Below are 21,446 nucleotides of genomic sequence, written 5' to 3'. Positions count from 1 at the left end.
GGTTCAGAGAACTGCTCTTGTTAAGTTATGGGCCCGCCTTTTTAATTGTCCTTTCAGCTTAAAATTAGTGAATATTTTCTTCTTTTGTCTTATTCTCATAAAAAAATCATGAACTCTCCGACGCGGTTATTTTATTATATTCAGAACTTAAAAAGCAAGCACTCTCAATATTACCCTTGTAAGACTACTTATAAACTTATTAGAATGAAGTTCAAGAAGCGTTTAACGATGCCTTAAGAAAACCACGATTACTGGAATAAAGCGGGTTTCAGGTTGCATTACATTAATAGATAAATATTAAGAATCTATAAAAAGTCTATTAATTTATAACAATAATATTCAAAGATATGAATAAACTGACTTTATATTGTGTAATCATTCGATGAACCATTGCTGTTTTTTAATCTGTAAGTGATAAGTTAGTTTCCTAGTACATTAGGTAAAAATTTCCATATTAATAAGAACTGCAGTGAATTCATATCACATAAATTTCTACCATCGTATATACACAGGGACTGCACATTTGAACACTTACCAAATCTTTTGGAAAAGAGTTGATGACCTTCAGAACGTTGATCGAGTAAAAATCCAATGAGTTGGTGGTAAATAGAATATTTTAATCAAACAATATTTTCCAAATCCCCTTTACAAGCTATATTCTTCTGAATGTGTGCCGATATGCAGGGTAGGATTCTAACAACATAAGTTTTGTTATAACCAATCAAATAACCACTTCAAACTAATAAAATAGAAACAGATGATAGTTTATACTAGAAATTTTCTACATATAAAATGTTTTGCTGGGTTTCTCATCTCTTGTCGATAATATTTCTAATTGTCTGTTTCTATGCTGTGCGCTATATATTGCTTGCTGTATAGTAGCTAGCCTAACAGTGCTGTAAGTATGCTTACTACTATAGTTTTGAATTTAGTTCAAATTTTATATTATTATTGTACTTTGTTTTAATATATTATTATTATTGTTGTAAAAACTTTTTAATTTTAACAAACTTTAATTTTCTATAATAAATTTTTATTGAATGGTTTTAGTTCATATTAAAACATTTTTTTAATTTTTATATTGTGAAATTTATTACATGAACATTTTGTTCTACAATTTCTGTTTTTTATTGTTCTTTTGATATTTTTGTTATAATTAACTTTTAAATTTCTGTCAAATGCGTCTCATCGACATAGAATATATAGCTAAAATGTAAAGTAGTTAAACACTTTTCAGTACGCATGTTAATAAAGCGTGTTTTCTATAACTATTCAAAACAAGTTAACTAAACATTCCCGTGATCTCTACTATTCAATGAAGACTTCAAAATTGGGGAATGACTCTCGGCTAAATTGGCCAAAAATTTGGTACACATTTGAACATTTTTTGAGATATTTCACGTCAAAGGTCTGTTCATATATTGTACTCTATGCCTGTATGATCTAAATTCAAGTAGTTTTAAGGAAGAAAAAACGCATTTACATAATTCAAGCTTAATTTTCAATTGCAAAAAAGGGAAAATACGTAGGAGAGTATTTTTTCGCATAATCATAATCGTCATTTCTTGATTAGGGTATTCTGTGTTTGTCAAATCAAATTCCTATTGAAGATAGCTGGTAGAGGTATTGGTGCCATTGTATTAATAATAATAATACTCCTCCGTTTCTGTGACATATACGCCTATAACAGAGGCCAACCTCATCATTCTTTGTACATCTTGATTAAATGTAATACATTCATGTCTAAAATATTACATTTATGATGTGGGTGGAGTCGGTTACTTCGATGTTATCCAAGCGACGACAATGCGATCAATTCTACCGCCCCATTAACTATAATTGCTCACACTGCCGCTGCCTTGATTCGAATCCGCGACCTAAGTCTTAGTAGACAAGCGGTTTATCACTTAAAACCGCTCGGCCATTTGTCCATTTCAAAAGCAACGGCCATTGAATTGTTTAGGATTCTTATATTAGGTCTGTGCAATTGCAAATAATCCGAAAAATTGAAAAGGAGATGAAAACGCCATTCATTGTGATATTTTAATGCATTTATGTAAAAAACACAAGAATAAAAATTTTAATTCTAGGTACTATAGCTTTCCTTTTATAATAGAATATTTTAATAAATGTGATGATACATTTTTATCGTTTGCAACATGTCTGTCATTGTTTTAAATTTGTATATCAATTTAAATTGCATTTATCAAAGATCGAATATCATTATAAATTCATGATGTTTTTTTTTATTAAATAGAGTGCAAACTAATGTATATAATGTATGTATGTTTGTATACAAGAGAACTATTGAAGATTCTTTTTTGTGATATTTATTTATATTCAATGTATGTATGTATGTATATATGAACTATATAATAATAGTCGATACAGACTGTTGCAATTAAGTGGTGGCCAACTATAAACTAACGTACTTTGTAATTTTTTTCCTGGAACTATTTGAAATAGTGTTTGTATCATTTTCCATTTGACGAATAAGGATTGGTGCCATATGTCATGAGCTAGCAAGTAAAGATGAGAACTTTAAGACTTTTTCCACTAAGCCCCTTGCACAGCCTGTGTATGGTATTGAATAGATATCATTAAATTCTTTAATATCGATCCAATACATAGTTTTATCTTTCAATCAAATAAAGCCATAAAGTCATACAGTCAAACTTTTATTCATTTAAACACGTTTTTTTAAATTGTTTGAATTGACTCCTCTCAGCAGTTCACACACCTGGGAGCCTTTTGATGGTAGAGACCGGTTTACATATATCCGAAGCAATTTGACAAAATATTATATAGATTAGATGATAGTGAATATAGTATTACTAAGTTCAATTGGTTTTTACAATCTAAAAATGTAAGATTAAGAATTGAATGCTGCAAAGTTTTTAGCACTCAAAATTCAAAGTTTTTTGAGACGGAAAATGTCAGAATTACTTTTAGTTTTCGACACTCAAAAAAATATTGGCAAGCATAGATTAGTATACCAAATTAGAATATCAAGTAATACTCATTTAAGGATAGTGACCTACGTCATTTCTTCATGGGATAAGTCATTAACATGTAACTTTGTTGATCAGATGTTCTGTATAGGATGTGGTTAGAAAAAATTATTACCTGCGCAATATACAAATTTACAAAGACATGATTTTCATATGTTATTAATTATAAATAATATGGGGAAATTAAAAACTTTATGCTACTTAAATATTTTAAAATTGAGAAGTCTTTTTGTCAAACTGAACATTATTTTATTTGATGTAGGTATTAAAATATTAAGAGCCTAAATGGTCGAGCGGTCTAAGGCGTATGTCTTAGAACGTTGGACTAATTAGACTGAGGTTGCGGGTTCGAATCCAGGCAGCGGCATTGTGAACATTGTCGTTGCTTGTATAAGAACGAAATAACCGACTCCACCCACATCAAAAATGTAATTGTAAAAATATTTGTAATTGAATATAAATAAAGATTAACAAATAATGGTGACATACGCCTCTGTGATAAGGCGTATGTCACAAATACGGAGGTGAAACCCTCATTATAATATTTAAAACGATTTATGATTCATGTATTGAATTGTTTATTATATTGTAAATTTCTAATTCTATTTTATTATATCTACATCGCCTTGAACAGTTTTATTTTACACTTTTACACAGTATTTTTCTATCAGCTCTCTATCTATCTAAGAATTTTGCAATGCTAAAATCGATATTGTTTCTATCAGCTATCTGTCTATCTAACTAAGCCGAAATTGAAATTGAACAAATTTGACTAATTAAACTTTGCCCAAGAGTATTGGTGAATATTTAATTATTTATTATTAAATATTATTAATACACACCCTGTGTAATTCGTTTTCATTTGGACCCTTAAATTAATAAACGTAAGAGATTACTAATTTCAGCATTAAAATTTTCTTTCAAATTAGCGTGCCATTTTTAATAGAAATTAGATAGTTCAAGTGTTGAAAAAAAAAATTTTGAACAATTTTTATTACTTACGCTAATTTTTTTTAATTTAAGAATTTCTTTTAATTTTTTTTTAATTTCTTTTAAAAAAATTGAATTTTTTTTTTCCAAATTTGAATCTTTAATCTTTTGAATGATTAGTTTGACAACATTGAAACAACATGTTATGACTTAATGACTGTTTTAATAAAAATTTTACAATTTTAATTGTTTCAAATAAAAACCCAAAATAAGAGAATGTATTAAACTACCTTTGGAAAGACAGCCCAATCCCTCGGTTAATAGAATACCTAAAAATTCACAACACCTAGCACAAATGCTATCTACAAACAATGAAAAATTTGTGTACGACAACCATTTTTTTAAACATGTCAGAGTAATATATATGTTAAAATATATTTATTCGAAAAATTCATAGTAAATTAACTCCTAGAATTGTTCATTCATTCATTCATTAGTGAGAGTGTAATCAAAGTGTTGATCTATTTATAATGTAATTTGTTGTATTTATTTTTTGATAAAATAAATAACAACCAGCGTTTATAGCAAACATACATGGTACCACCTATGTATACATAGTGCTTGTATTATCGGTGTCAGTGTTTTGTGTTAACTAATATGTGACATGGGTCAAATTTTAATAATATCCATATGCGCATCATATTGTGATGTATGTCACATATTAACGCTTTTTTACTGCACATATATGTTATACATTTTGAAATACAAAGAAAGCTCTCGAATTGTATTTATTACATAGTGGGTGTCCCAGAATTCGATAATGTTTTATGTAAGGCAGAATTTTTTTTTTTTTTTTTGTGTATCCGCGTTTCGTATAAATATGAAGAAATATATAGACGATAAGTTTTACAGTGAATTTTTCGGGAAAATTGTTGGGAAATTAACTATGTTCTCCAAGAAAATAAAAACTGTTGAAATAAAATTCAATTTCTATCAGTACTACACACACCAAGAATGGTTGATCAAAATGCATACTTTTTCTTTCATGACGCTGATCAATTCCCTTGACACTCCTTGACCTTTTCTTCGCTCTTTTTCTGCCCTTCTTTTTTTAAAAAGCTTACACGAATGCCGTTGTTGACGTTATTCCGTTTTATTCTCTTTCTTTAGATCTATTATAGCCATACTTATAAAAGAGATATACCTACTCATATTTATGGAAGTATACATTTGAATAGTGAATGTTCAAGTCATAAAAATTAAACATTTCCGAAATATTTTAAATATTTCCACGAAAAATTATATCAATGAATCGTGAATTACTCTTCATTGTACTACTTTAAACAATTAATTCACATTTAAAAATGAGTTTTCACAGCGCTCCACCGTCTAATTTTTTATTTAAATGTTATTCTATCGTGTTATTGATCATGCGTACTTTTGTGTCCACCCTAAGATGAGAATTGATTCTAACGGGAACTGATATGCTGATTATAAACAGTATTTCCTCACTATATGAAAACGAAATAATTTTCTATTTATTTAATTACATAGCCTCGAGCCAATTCGAAGAAAATTCATATAAAGAAGGTAATAAATATATCAAATTTAATAAAATGGGTATCATTCCTGCAAAAACAAAAAAACAAAAATTTTATTTAAAAAAAGAATATGTAATTTATGCAGTAGCGTCCTCTAAAATTTTTAAATTATATTTTTATATAATACAAGTGACTCACTAACAAAATAATACTATAAGGACATTCATTACAAAGTAGGTACCATCATCTCATTGATTTTTTGATATCAATTCTATGTTAACCAATTTACATTACTAAATAAGTAATAATGCCCTCTTCGGGCAAAGCTTGATCACAAAGATATTAATATTAATTATAGAAAATGACTTATCGTAATTTGTAAAAGAAAATGGAAGCTTTTACTATGATCTTTTTTAACATGAAAATAATATTGTATTTTTAGAACAACCGATACACATATGAGATTAATGCGCAAACACACACATGTATATATTTGCAGAGTTAATTATAAAATGATTGTATATGAGTGAATTGTGGTCATATTAGATGAGTGTTTAATCTTTTTTATGGATACACAAGTCACCATACACACAGAAAATTAGTTCTGGTTAATTTGATCAAAAAATGCTTTTATTTCTAATCCTCATCTTCAAAAATTATATTTTACTCTATCAAATTTAAAATAATTTTTTTTACAAATAAGGTATTGAAAATAAGGGAAACTGAATTAAAAAATTTATTTCAACCATTTTGTCTCTGCTTATTTATATTCTTAACAGAATGTTTAACAGAACTACTATTTATATTGTTTATGATAAATATTTATCTTTGTTTGGGTCTTAAAAGACATTTTTTATATTAAAACTTTTGTTCTATCTCTAACTGGTATATGAATTCTATTGGCCCGAGGCCCAAATGACCCATGTTGTTCATTAGAATTAGTATACCTTTATATATATACTTCATACATACAGGGTATAAAAACTTATAAAATACACTTTATTAATGTCTGAACTAAAAAGTATTCGATGATTACCCAGTCTAGATGACAAAACATGTTGATAAACCATGTTACAACGCCATCTGTTGGAAGTTTATGAAACCATACACCGGCAACTGTGAACCTACTATAACTAATTACAACCATGTAAAAACTAAAGAGGCTACATGCATAGAGAACGCCAGGATCCAAAGCTAACAATATGCGAGGCGAGAGAGTAGACTGTCTGTGAGTTCCCCTGTGTCCTTGTCTAATCTATATATCGTTGACTACATATTGTTTACATTATGACAAATCTCTATACATCATATGATGATTGTGACAATGATACTAGGGAACTTACTGATAGCCTTTTCTTTTGCCTCGCATATCGCATCCACTGGCAGGCTTGCAGATCCCTGGCGTTTTCTATCTGTATTATCCCTCGGATAAAACATTCAATTTGCAATAAAAACAACATTGATATCATGTATGGAACTAATAGGAACTACCCTAACGACCATGTCTGACCAAATTACACAAAGTCTGCAAAATTTCAAGATCGGTCTAGTAGTTTCAAATTCTATCACGAAAAAATTGTGACATGTGATATTTTTTTATAGGATGTATGTTTAACTTGATTTGTAAAAAAATAATTAAAAACTAGGTCAAAAACAGTTTGTTTAATAGTTTAATCATTTGAAATCCTCGATCAATTACAAACGCTTGTTTATTTTTAGGTAGGTAAATTTTAGGTTAAATTGTTGGTCCACTTCATTTTTCAAACGGAGATCAATATTAATTGTACGTGATTCGGATGTTATAGGAAAAAAAGGATAACATTTATCTGAAAATAAAAATTTGTTTGATGCATATTTTTTGTGATCTGAGTAAAAAATAACTGATATTTTAAAGAAATATTGTTTGGAACTATTTAGAAATGATCGACTTTCAAATGATCGAACTTTTGTTTGAAACAATTTTTAGTTTTTGATTTATTTTTTCATTTTTTTGCAAATGTCAAGTTAAAAAAACACACTGTATATAAAATTAGTATTTTGCAGTTTTTAGTAGTAAAGTATGCTTTAATTAGTCCGATAACGGACAAAAGTTTAAATCAATACTATTTACGATTTCATTGAAATTTTATTCTATTTATTCAAAAAGCAATTTTATTTGCTAACAATGAAAATAGTACAAGTATAAAAGTACAAGGAAAGCAATGATGTCCATGTTTTACGACACCTTGAAAAATTTAAAAAAAGTCACAAAAATAGTACAAAAACAAAAATATTATTTTAAAAGTGTTTTTAGTACCTATAATAAAAACATAAAATTTTATATCCCTAGTCAAGATCCCCAAAAAGTACGAAAATCATGTTTGTCATTTGGGGTAACTCTATAGCACATTTCTGTTGTGTAGCCGAAATAAAAATAAATACAGAGAAAAAAAAGAAGAAAATGAGGTTTATATATACAGAGCAAAAAATTCTCTCTTCTTTAACAATATGCTGGCTGATACCACCAATACTATAAAAAGAATCTAACATATGCATGTTCACTGATGTGTGTAATGTGGACAGCTTCCTCAAGGGACCTTTTGTTTAGCAAATAACTCACACACATAAACAGTAGGTGGTCTAGGTCGGTTGCCTTCGTTTTGCCTATACCTTATCTCACCATTCTCTTTTGCTGTTGAAGAAGAAAATAAAGCTTCTCTGAACTAGGTATATGAAACGACTCTGAAGAAGGACTATATCGCTATTTTAACAATATATTATGTGTTTGGTGTTAAAAAATGAACAAGTCATATAGCTATATATAAAGGATGCGTTTTTCTTTTCCCTGGAAACTTCCTTACTGAAAGGAGAGTATTTCAACGCTGACTTACATTGTTGTTTTCAACATCCATTTAAGCTATGTAAAAATATATAGAGGTTGATTCGAATCCACGTTGAAAATGTCGTTTTGACTTCAAATCTTAATGTGGAAAATTAGTATTCTAATACAACAACTAACGTGAAGTGTATACTCTATGTCATTAAAATCGCTCGAATTAAAACATTCTAAGTGTTACTATTATAACATAACATATGATGAGTACGCTTAGAATGTTTTAACTGTTGTGATTTTTATGGAATCAAGTATACAACCTCTTCTTATTTGCGTGATTAGTTGATGTAGCGTTACTACTTGGTAACACAAGTATTAAGATATGCCACTTCCTATGTTTAACTCAATATTATTTACGATTTCTTTGAAATTTTATTATGTTTATTCAAAAAGAAATATTATTTGCAAACACTGAAAATACAACAGTACAAGTATAAAAGTACAAGGAAAACAAGCAATACCTAGATTTTCCTACACTTCGCGTCTTTTATGAAACTACTAGGGAAATGTGTTGTGTAAGATGTTGAAAAAATTGTCATAAAATAACGGAGATATTCTCTCCTACTTAGAGGTTTCTGCTACATCAATTTTTTCAATTCCAGTTTAAAAATACTACCAGGTCGTTATTACCCTCGGTTTCTTAAAAAATATTTTTGTCAAAAAATTCCTGGGCTTTAAATTAATTTTCTACAGGAGGAAAATATATTGCAATCTCACTTTTGTATAGGTACAAGGAAATACAAATAATAAAAAATTAAGAAAATTCAAATATATTTTACCTACAACTTTAGAAATTTTCTTGTTTTTCTAATCATAAATACAACAATATAGATTAGGTAATATTTTTTAGAAAGTTATACTTTCTTTAAATTGGTAATGCAAGTCTGGGCAGAAAAGGTTCAAAATTTTATTAGAACCTTTTCACCAAAATCTACATGTCACCAAAAGCTTACCTTGTGTGCACAAAGGGAGAAGTGAAAGGCTAAGATGGTTGTGGCACTTATGGAAAAGTCTACTAAATATATTTTTAATGAACACTTGACTATGACACCTTCGAATTTATTTTCGGTGCAAAAATAACGTTCAAGTGGGTTTACATTATTTCAGGAATCTACAACTTATTCATCAAAAGTCTATCAAATAAAGGAAAACATTTAAACTTTGAAGTATCATGTTTCATCACATTAACTTTTTCTAAACCTCTTCAGTATTATCATCCTATTAAGGTATACCTGATTTATAATTATATCCCAAGAGCGATGTATTTCATTACCGTCAAAAGATATTACAGAAAAAATCATGCTGTATAAACTAAAGAATATACGATGCGGTGTTTGGTTACAATGCTTATAAATTGACATCAGGCGTAGGTATACTAGAAAACTATGCATATATATGCTTCATCTAGTATGACAAAAGGTAGAAAAGTCAACCATGTTTTGTCCGTTGTCTGACTCTTCTTGTATTTAGTCTGTCTGCATATAGAGCTGCTCCAATGTTTATGTAATAATGCCCTCTTACATATACATTATTTTCCTTAGATGATGTCCTTTTCTTTTATCCTTTATCAGTGTTAAGTTTTTCATAATATTTTCCTTTCCTATTTGTGTGTGTTGATAATATTTTTATTTATCCTTTTTCAAAAAGGATATAAAACTTTTGTTTTGTTTTGTACCTTGAAGGATAAGAAATACTTGAATTACAAACATTATTTATACAGAATGGTTTAAGTTATAACACCAGGACTTCATCAAATGGTAGACGACGTTAAAATAAGAACAATTTCTCAACACACTTATAACTAGGAAACGTCTTTTCGGGGTAGAAAAAATTCTGAATGAAATGGGATATTTTTATGAATTTTGCTAAAGGACCTGCTTAAAACAAATAAGAAATACGTCAGTAAAAGCTAAGAGTTAACATCACTTCGTTTCGAAAGACTTTCAAACCATACTTTATTGTGTGCCAAATTTCCAATTTTTTCAACCATCTTTTTTTGGTAATATTCACAAAATTATTACTTTTTCATTTGAAATTTGAACACTCTATTCGAGATGAGAACGCCATTATGAGTGCGAAATTGTCATTATTTTGACGATATTTTTAAAAAACCATTTAATGAATTCCTGCTGTCATAACTTGAACCACTATGTTTACTTTATGTAAATAAAAATTTTGTATATTGACTTCAAGCAATAAACAAATTTTATGAAATGACATTGAGCTATTTCTATGTTTCTAGATATTAAATAGCAAACAATGACTAGTATTTTTGTCTAATTTATTAAATTGTATCATCTAACGTATAAAATTTCGTCTCTAATCATCGTCTAAAATGTTGTAACATGATTTTGTTTGATATTATGGAAAAATCTTTCTTTTTTTTAAATTTTATTAAAGGCCGCTTTTTAACATTTTTATTCTTACTATATGGGTAATGAAATAATATTAAAAGAGATGGCAAGCTAAGCCAAAAGAATCACTTGACTATAGACATTCTGTGTCCAAAACATCCAAAAGCTACACATACCAAATTTTTTTAAATTGTTCCAGCTTTAAAATTTTTTGAAATTTGTGTGATTATTCCTAACTATTTAAATTAAACTCCTACTATTCATGTAAAACCATATCTGCACAGTACTTACAACATATTCTCATACCCGAAATTGACAGGGAGTCTGATTAGTTCATCAGCTTTGCAATTCTGCAAAATACCCTTGTATTCTATACGATGTAATTTAGAATCAGATTTCAAGAACAAGTTGAAAGATTGAACTTAATAACTGCTACATTTTAATATTTTTTTAAAATAAATCATTTGAATTTTTAACATTATCAGACCTTTTGATATATTTAAAAAAAAAAAGGATAAAAAATAATTTGACATGAAGAATCTTAATATATATATTTCTTGTGTTCGTGTGTATGTGACTGAACTCCTCCTAGACGGCTGGACCGATTTTGATGAAATTTTTTGTGTGAGTTCAAGGGGATTCGAGGATGGTTTAGATTTACAATTTGGTCCAGTACAACTGTTTTTGAGGGCTCCGTACCAAAAAAATGAAATTTCATTAAATGGTGGGAGCGCATATAAATCATATCACATTATGTATACTATGTGTACTATGTATTTTTAATAGTATTCAGGTATTGTCAATAGGCATTTATTAGAGCCATATGCGAGCGCAGCGAGCTCTACTATCAAAGGTCAGGCCAAAGGTCGAAGGTCAGGCCACTCCAATAAATAGGAGTTAAATTGGGGTTTAGCGGGATGGGTTTAGCGGACAGGCTAAACGTAGTATAGGTATTCATGAATTGGAGTTACGTTTTTACGGGACAACGTCCGTCGGGGCCGCTAGTATGACTATAAATTAATAAAAATTAAAACTCCCGTTTACTATTTACCTAGCCTTGATTAAGATAAATAATCTCTTACGTACCTACCAAATAGTGTTTTGAAGATTGGTCACAAATTTTATGGTAGGCCTAAGTTCATATTTTTATTTTAAGTTTTCTTACTCCAGTTGTCGAATATAGTGCCGAGATGGCTCAAACATAAACAAGAAGATATACATACATAAAAATTACATTAATTTTATTTTTATCAATTTTCTACATTCACTATGTAAGATATAAAATGGTGGTTACTCACCATTGAGCAAATCAATTGCTTTCATGCATATCTAAAATATATAAATAGTATACACAAACATTGTATATACATACAATATACATGAGGAAGAAAAACTTTGTGAGTTATTTACAATAGTTAGAAAGTTTTTAAGATCGTATGATTTTCAAAATATTCATTGGTTCATTACTTTAAAATTATTGATGTGGTAAACGAAATTCAAAAATTATATGTAATTTTGTTTTCTACAAAAAAAAAAAAAAAAAAACTTTTAACAAAAATAAAACCGACTTCAAAAGAAAAACTTTTCCAAAACAAATTAATATGCACTATAAAGTAAAAAAATAACGATAATATAATATAGTTATTGTTATTTTTGGAGTCGGTGTCAGCCAAGGAAACAACTTTAGTGCATATTAATTTGTTTTAGAAAAGTTTTTCTTTTGAAGTCGGTTTTCTTTTTGTTAAAAGTTTTTTTTTTAGTTTGTGATTTTTAGCGAATCTGAAGTACACTAACTAATTTGTCACTAAAAAAAGAATCATCGAAATCGGTTGGCGTGATAATTGAGTTATTCGCCCTCTTGTCGTACATACTTAATGAAAATTTAAGACTTTTATGATTTTCTCATGGATGTCGTTGTCTAGAACTCTCTAGTAGAACTGAACCCAAATGAAATGGAACCACACCGGAAGCACCAGCTTTCAAACAGATAAAGAATCATCAAAATCGGTTCACCCAGTAAGGGAACAAACATTCTGAGGCAACACACATTAAAAAAAAAAATACAGTCGAATTATGATAACCTCCTCTTTTTTTGTTTGGAATGGGTTAAAAAAGGGAAGAGCTGCCTAAAAAGTTATTAGTAGCATGAGTCTTAACATTATATAGATTTTGTGTGTGTGCTTTAAACCGACTGACTGAAAAGGAAGAATTGTGTCTTTTTGCGGTCAATGCCAAATATGAATCATGAATTTTATAAATATCTCTAATAATTTTATAGACAATGTTACAATTTCAGCTTACAAAACTTAAATTTCCATTAAATTTGTTCAGATTATTTAATTATTTTAAGATTAATTTTATTCTAGGTTTCATTTTCTAAAATAAGTTTTAACCCGCCAGCACTCGCGACAATCGTTTGTTAATCTTCAGGCGCGTATTTTATATAGAAAATAAATATGCTTATTTATAGATTATGTATTATTATAACATAAATAAATTTAAAAAAGACGTACCCACATCAACGTTATCGGAATTTATGAAACTTATTATTAAAATTAATTAAAAATGATTAATTATTGTTACAAAAATTATCACTAAAATTTACAAAAAAAATCTCATTACTTTTACAAATCACGTACTCCTATCGTTTAAACAAGAAACATTAAACCTACGAAAGCACACGAATAGGCTCGAAAATATGCGAAGATAATACTTTTTAAGTTACTCGTTTATCCGCGTTATGAAAAAAAAGACCAGAATTTCTGGAGGACTTGAAAACGATATATTTTTAAATCATGTATGTTGGTTAAACAATAGAGAATATTCATGAAATTTAAATTTGGTTCAAATATTTTTCTTTTGTAACCTTAATGACTGGACATTTCCACTAAACCATTATTTTAGTAATTAATATCTTTTTAATTACTTCGAATTAATTAATAAAAGTTCAAATTCAGTGATGGCATTTAAAAATTTCTAAAACGGAAATTCAAATTTTTATTCGGACGTGACATCATAGTACCTACCGGCTTGTCCAATTTGTTGACATACTGTATGATATTAGAAAACTTAATAATTTATTATAACATTTATTAGAAAATTTTATATTTAGTTAAAAACTTAATCATAACGAGTGTAAATTCTGTGTTGTAAATTCATTTTTTTAAAGTGTAAATTATACATTGAACTGTCACCAATTCACAGATCACGTACTTATACGTCATCAACAGAGAGCGCCAAAAAACTGCGTTTCAATATCTCAAAATTATAATGTATTTTAAAAATTTTTTTACACTTAAATACAGCATTTTTAAGCAGTATTGATATTTTTTACTTTGTTATAACGGTGTAAACAATGAATTAAAAATATTAAAAAAATACATGAATATTACCTATTCCGAAAAATTCATAGCTCATATACACATGTATCATTTGAATAATAAAAGTTATTTATGTTTTAAATCGAGCGTGAGCGAAATGCTCATAACGCGAGTACTGACGGGTTCAATACAAAAATTTCAAAATATAACACAACATTTATATAAACGTTTTGTGATGTTTAGCAGATGTGTTTTTAATGGTAACACTTTTGTGTGCGTCACGACACTTAACGTATGTTTTTTTTCGCTTACATTGACAAAAGTATAATGTAAAAAGTTTTTTTTCTTCTTTCATTTAATAAGATAATTTATATTTGTTTCCCTTTCCAGTTTTTCTTTTTTTTTTTGCTTCTTCAATACATCTTTTTGCGTCCCATCTCTTTTGTTGGAAACAAAAGTAAAAGTTCACTTTGTCAGGAATCTATATGAATAGTTTTTACGTACGCATAGGTACACACACATTCCACCAATTTGAACAAAAAGTTTTCTAATTTGTATCAAATGGTATGGTTATTTTCAAATTGATATTTAATCCAATTGAAGAAATATTTCTTTATAGAAAATTATTTTTGTTCTTTTGATTAAAAACAAAAATACTTTTCGAAGAAGTAATAACAGGTAAATAAATTAGTATGAATAACACAGAGGTTATATGACATTTGAAAAATAGATTTTCATTCCTCCACCCAGATTTGAGGTAAATGTGTGATAAATTAAATGAAATAATTTATGAATAAAAAGAAAAAAAATTAAGATGATTGGATGCAGGCCTCCGATATCGGTATCCACTACTCTACCACTAGGCCACTCTCTTAAAATATTAGAGTATAGATATACCTACCGAAAATCGTTTAACGCGCCTATATAAGTTTTAACTTCAACAATATATAAATTTAAGTCAAAATTTTTACAAGAATTACTCATTTAAATAAAAAGTTTTGATAATCATACCTAGCGTGATTTAGAAGATGGCACAATTTATTTCACTTTTATAGTTATTTTGAAATTGCTTAATTAATTTTTTTATTTCAGTACACATGAATTTTCTCTCATAGTGCTTAAACCATTAAATTGATTTCAATATTTGAACCATTGTGTGCTTTTTTTTCAGTTTCTCAACTGTTGGGTTATTTCGTTTCATAATTTTCATAATTAGATACCAATATTTAAAAATTAAAAAAATTTAATAACGTGTGTCATCTTATTATCAAATGAATGCTCTGGAAAAGTACAAAGAATAATACTAGAGTCACGTGAGGCAATAGTGCGCATTTTTTATTCAATGTGCCATTTTCAGTTGCTGAAGAGACTCTTTCTTGTTTAAATTCAAAACGTTTATTTGGTCTTTGTTTTGCTCGAGGTATAAGCCCATAAGCTAATGCGAACACTTCCTATCACCACCCTAATCGCTTGAACGGAATTGACTCTAAATTACTCATTATTGCGTATTTAAGATTTGTAATTTTATTGATCAAACTAGATTCAACAATGAGTATATCCTTATCTATCAAGACATCCACGATTTATCCTAAGGATTAAAACATTGGATATATTTGATGAGTCGTTTAATAAATTATTAATCTAGTTTGGTGTCAAATAAGAGATGTTTTAAAACTATTTTAAAAACAAGTGAAAACAATGTAGATCCTGTAAAGACAGTGTAGATTACGCAATCTCTTGTTTTTTGCGTCATTTAAGTAAAGAAAGATAGCCACTCTTACACACAAAGTAATAAGAGTATTTTTTCTCTCACTTCCTCAGTGGATATTTTGATAATCAAACAAACACATACATAATATGTAACGTATAAATTAAAAATATATTTGTGTCTTCATGGGTAAACTTTGATGTTTACTAAAAACGTTTCAAACAAGTTTTTTTCATTTAAAATTTTGTTCTTTCTCTATAACGGTTTACAAGATTAGTCTACTGACCCAAAACCCAGTTGACCTATATTGCTCATTTACGAACTCGGCCTCACTTTTAATGTACTGAACGCGGTAAAAAATTTTAAGCTTGATATCTCTTTTCGTTTTTGAGTTAAGGTGTTGACTGACAGACAGACGGACAGACATCCGAAAACGGACTAATTAGGTGATTTTATGAACACCTTATACCAAAATTTTTTACGTAGCGTCAATAGTTTTAAGTATTACAATCTGGAGACTAAACTTAGTATACCTTGATGTATTTACATGGTATAATAATAAAATAATATTAAGTTAAAAGCTAATTACGGAAAAGTTGAAAGCAAGCAAATAGAAACTTACCAAAGTCATGTTTCCATTTCATAGGTTTTTTGACTACATTGGCCCTTGTAGTATAACTATTGTTAGTCTTAAATCTTTCAAATTAAGATTGATATTTTCTCTATCTTATATTATTTTTCTATCTTTAACGTTACCAGGTTTAAGCTTTTATCTCTTATTTTTGTTCATACCATATTTCACATAAATAAATATTCCTTCCTATCTAACACAATGTTTAATCAATACAAAACATAAACTATATTCTGTTAAAAATAAATTCTATTTTTCAAACAAAAAATACTATGTTACAAATCATTTGGGGTTTGGATAAAAAGAGAAACAACTGTCATTATAATAGTATATTCGTACACCAGTTTAAATTCGTGTTACATAGAAAGTAAAAGAAAAAGGAAATACAAGAATATAAATGTTTAAAAATGAATATCTTATATTAAAGAAAACATTTAACAATATTACAAGATGAAAAACATGGTAATTGACAACTATTATACTAAAACAGAAAATGTTCTTAATAAAAGCAAGTACAAAGAGTTCAAGAAAGGAAATTGATCACCTTTTAAAGTCAAAATCAATTGTATTATGTAAAAACAAGCAATGTCACCTTTTAAAAAAATACAAAAAAACATAGAATCGTTAATAAAAGTATTGGTATCGTGCTCATATGTTTTCCAAGAAAGGCTGAAATATCATCCTTATCATTAAAGAAACTTACAAAATGTATACTGGCATTTGAAATATTCAGAGGAAAAAGAAATTTATAATTTGGTGAATCGAGGGGAAACTTTGGTGGAAAAATTAAATTCAGTTGGTTGTTTGATTTTATTTTATTTACTGGACATATTTTAAGAGCTGATTCAGTAAGCGATTGCTTTTTTTTAACGTGATCAATCAGTTAAGGCTCTCAAGAACCATTTACCATAACAAATTTTTTTTAAAGTAGTAAAACGTTTCGAAAACAAAGTTTCGTTGTAATAATAATAAACAAATAACTTACAGCCTAAATTTTAGTCACATCAATTAATACCTAAAAGAGGCAATCTTAGGAAACCCTAGAACCGCTCCGATTAAAATTTTTTTTTTTTTTTATGTTTCGTTTGGATTTCAATGCAGAATTTTGATGAATAAACACCGTGTATTGTTGAAAACCAATTGACAAAACAATTGTAAACAGTTATTAAATTTGCCAAACATAATATAGTGCCTAAAACTAATAATATGTAATCGACCCATTGAGGTGGAAAACACCATGGCGCTTTGCACTAAAACCATTTGCAGCGAATTTGATCAAGAAAAGCTAGATGAACTATTAGTTAAAGAAATTTTTCACTGGATTTCTAATACAGTAAAACCCATCTCGAATAATTTTGGTAATCAACTCTTAGGAATTCAAAATGAAATAAACGGATTCTTTATGAAATTCCTTGAAAATATATTCAAGTATTGTAGAGAAGCTACAAGGTGAGGGAACTATAAGAATGGAGAACAGAATTACAGAGGGAGCCAAAATTAGCCTGGTATTATGGGCTTTGAGAAAATATGAATATTAAGACTGCCATTCGAAATATCAAATAATGATATTAAATCCTGTTTATTTGATTTGGGAGAAATCAGATCGGTTGAGGATGAATTCTGGTCAAAATATTACACCCCAACTTCAATACCTTTAAGAAATGGTACGCGTAGGTACACTGCGTAGGTTCCTACACTGAAGTGTATATCAAAAATAAATACCTTCAATTATAAGGATGAAGGAAGCAAGAGGAATGGTAATTTATTTTAGCTTCACAAATATTGTTAACAACAATATCAATAATAAGCAGTTATCCACGGTATAGTATTCAATTCCCTTACCTTCACTGAATTCCCTCTTTGTACGCTACATTAATTAAATAGAGTTTTAATGATTTAGATTTTGGTATGGAACCCAATTTTTTTCAAAATAAAATACAGCGCATGTTACTTGCTAGTAATGTAGCATTCTATAGGTGGAAGAATTTTTAAAATCGGTTAAATAGTTAACTCAAAAATGACAAAATCTGTAATTATTTTCATACAAACTTTCATCCCTTTAGGGGATTAATTCCGAAAAATCCATTCTTAAATGAGACCTAAAATATAAAATCAATATCCTCTCAAAATTTCAAACTTCTATTATTAGTGATTTAGGCTGGACGTTGATATATCAGTTGGGATATTGCCTTTTCCCCTTCGGATTATTTCTTTCCTTTGAAAAGTATCTTTAAATAATATATTTAAAAAAAATCATCAAAACCGATTCGGTTCTTGAGGGCTTCCGAATAAAAACACTCATTTATGCGAATATTTATTAAATATCATGAAAACATTGTTTAATGTTCTTGTATAAATGGCCTTAAAACTGTATGTTTGCAATTTCTCAAAAACGACAAATAACATTTTTTTACATTTATTACAACACATATAACCTTTTTCGTTTGCAAACCATACTTTTATTTGAGGTTATAAATTTCTTAAATACTCGCCAAGTGTTTGATTTTTAGGATTCATATAATTGCGCACTTTAGTCGAAGAATCCTTGACCTTTGAAGTTTTAATTTAAAACCGAGTTTCTTAAACATCCAGTAACGTATTAGACATAAAAAAAAACTGACGCGCTCTTCGTATTTTATCGTTGTTATAAGACATGCTGGCACCCCTCGATGTAAAAAACTTTTTAATTTAATAATACTCATTTAATGTTATTCTGAGACAGTAAGTAAGTACCTATTTGTTATGAGTCTTTAAGGAAAAAAGTATAATTTTTTTCTTATTATAATAATAATAATAATATAATAATAATAATGGGGTTTAACCTCCGTTTCTATGACATATACGCCTATAACAGAGGCCACCCACATCATTATTTGTTAACCTTTATTTATTTTTAATTTCATACATATTTACAATTACATTTTGATGTGGGTGGATTCGGTTACTACGTTCTTATCCAAGCGACGACAATGTGATCAATTCTGCACTCCCATTAATTATAATTGTTCACACTGCCGCTGCCTGAATTCGAACCCGCAACCTAAGTCTAGACAGACGAACGGCCTAACGCCTTAGACCGCTCGGCCATATAGGCTCTAAGCGCCTAAGTGGCCGAGCGGTCTAGGGCGATAGACTTTAACCGTTTGTCTACTTAGACATTGATTGCGGGTTCGAATCCAGGCAGCGGTAGTGTGATCGATTATAATTAATGGTAGAATTAATCACATTGTCGTCGCTTTGACAAGAACGAAGTAACCGATTCCACCCACATCATAAATGTAATTGTAAATTTGGATGTAGTTAAAAAAATTAAGATTAGCAAATAATGGTGTGGGTGGCTTCTGTTATAGGCGTATGAGAGAAAAACAGAGGTTAAACCCCATTAATATATATAATTCAATTTTTTTCTTATTATTAGTACTTATATATTTTTATTTGATTTCATATGCTTTGTTATAAAATGAAAAGGATAACTTTTATTACAACAATAATATTAATTATTATTGTATTTTAACATATCAATAGGTACCTTGAATAAATAGTTGGGAAAAGTTTAGTACCTAGAATCGATATATATATTTTTGTTGTTTTTTTTACACACGTGTAAACCATGGTACAACATCATAATGGACCATGGTTCATACCCTTATGTATCTCAAATTACCCCCGTTGATTATACCTGAAGGCGCTCTCTTCAACATGTCATCATTACAGTTGACTCTAAGGTACATAATCATAGAAAGTATACGATTGAAACATTAAAAACCCTACAAGCCTACACGTTTCTTGTCTGAACGATCAGCAATAACTTCAACTAATATTTTTCGATGACTCAAAATTCAATAAAAATATGAATATTAGGTACCTACTTTGAATTTTCAAACTGTATGGTAATGGTTAAAACTGGAATAATAGTCCAAGCACTTGAACTATACTAAGGGAAATAAATGTGAGTTAATCAAAATAATATTGCTTTCAGTTTTCACATTTCTAGCAAGAGATGGCACGAGAACTTTTGTGTCATATGGCAAACTAGACTTTTGTGCCATATATCATGAAACTAATGAAAAATATCTTTCGTCGATATTCCTAAAATTGAAAGACACTTTTTGCAAACAAGTGTCTTTTAGAACGTTCATGTGCTACCAAAAATACAGTATAGGGAAACAGTATTAGTCGCATAAAGGGATTCACAAAATAGCCATTCTTAGGGAGTCAAAAACAGCTCCGATTTTGATGGTTTATTTTTTATTTTTCTTTTTATATATTGTTTAAAACCAGAAATCTTTCAGGGGGAAAAGGCATTGTTTTGACTGGTATATCAACGCCCAGCCTTAATTGTTTATGATAGAAGTTTGAAATTTCGATGTAATATTACGAATTAGGAGCCTTTTATCTATGCTTTGTATTATATTTTGTTTAAAAGTTGGGATTTGTTTTGAAATATGATCAATTTCATAGATTTAGATTTTTCAATGATTTATCCATACACATAATAGTCGCCACAGTGATTCATTTGGATAAAGAATATTCAAATAAGAAACTAATTTTTTTTTCTCTTTTATTACATATGTAGTGAAACCTTATTAAATATATTGAAATATCATGGATTTTTATATACATTAATATCACACCGTTATAAGTGAGAATAAAGGTAATATTGTTCACAAAAATTGGCGTATACGAATACGAATAACTTAATCGTTACGATTAAAGCAAAAACCCTAAATGATAGCTTTCTTCTTTGATTTGGCTTTTAGTACCCTTAAAAGGCACATCCTTGACACTTTTCCAATACACTTACTCATTTTCAACCTCTAGCTCAAACTGTGGAGGCAGTACCGAATTTCAAGGCATAAAAACCGTGAAAAATAATATTAATAAAAAAAAATTTTTTTTTATAATTTTTATTTTCATATTTAATATTTAACAGGTTGAAGCGAGCTCAACGTTGATACCCGCTGACCCGCACTTTGACGCATTGCATAAGTGAATTTGCTAGGAGAAAATATAACTAAAACTGAAAATCAGAATATCACTATGATAACTCGATCGCAAGATTTAAAATGAATTGTACCG

General features: G+C 28.7%; 2 protein-coding genes across 2 annotated transcripts in view; one reads left to right on the top strand and one right to left on the bottom strand.

The window, feature by feature from the left end:
* Positions 1–16,367, bottom strand: part of LOC123306164 — a 110,446-nt gene extending 94,079 nt beyond the window's left edge. The window contains 1 exon segment of the mRNA XM_044888066.1: positions 16,359–16,367. Within this exon segment, the coding sequence (XP_044744001.1) occupies positions 16,359–16,367 (9 nt within the window).
* A 1,661-nt stretch (positions 16,368–18,028) lies between these two features.
* LOC123306156 overlaps positions 18,029–21,446 on the top strand; it is a 62,389-nt gene continuing 58,971 nt past the window's right edge. The window contains exon 1 of the mRNA XM_044888055.1: positions 18,029–18,041. Coding sequence (XP_044743990.1) covers positions 18,029–18,041 — 13 coding nt within the window. The remainder of the gene's footprint in view (positions 18,042–21,446) is intronic.

This window comes from Chrysoperla carnea, chromosome 1 (assembly GCF_905475395.1).
Source record: "Chrysoperla carnea chromosome 1, inChrCarn1.1, whole genome shotgun sequence".
Taxonomy (NCBI): Eukaryota; Metazoa; Arthropoda; class Insecta; order Neuroptera; family Chrysopidae; genus Chrysoperla; species Chrysoperla carnea.
This window is presented reverse-complemented; position numbering and strand designations above follow the sequence as displayed.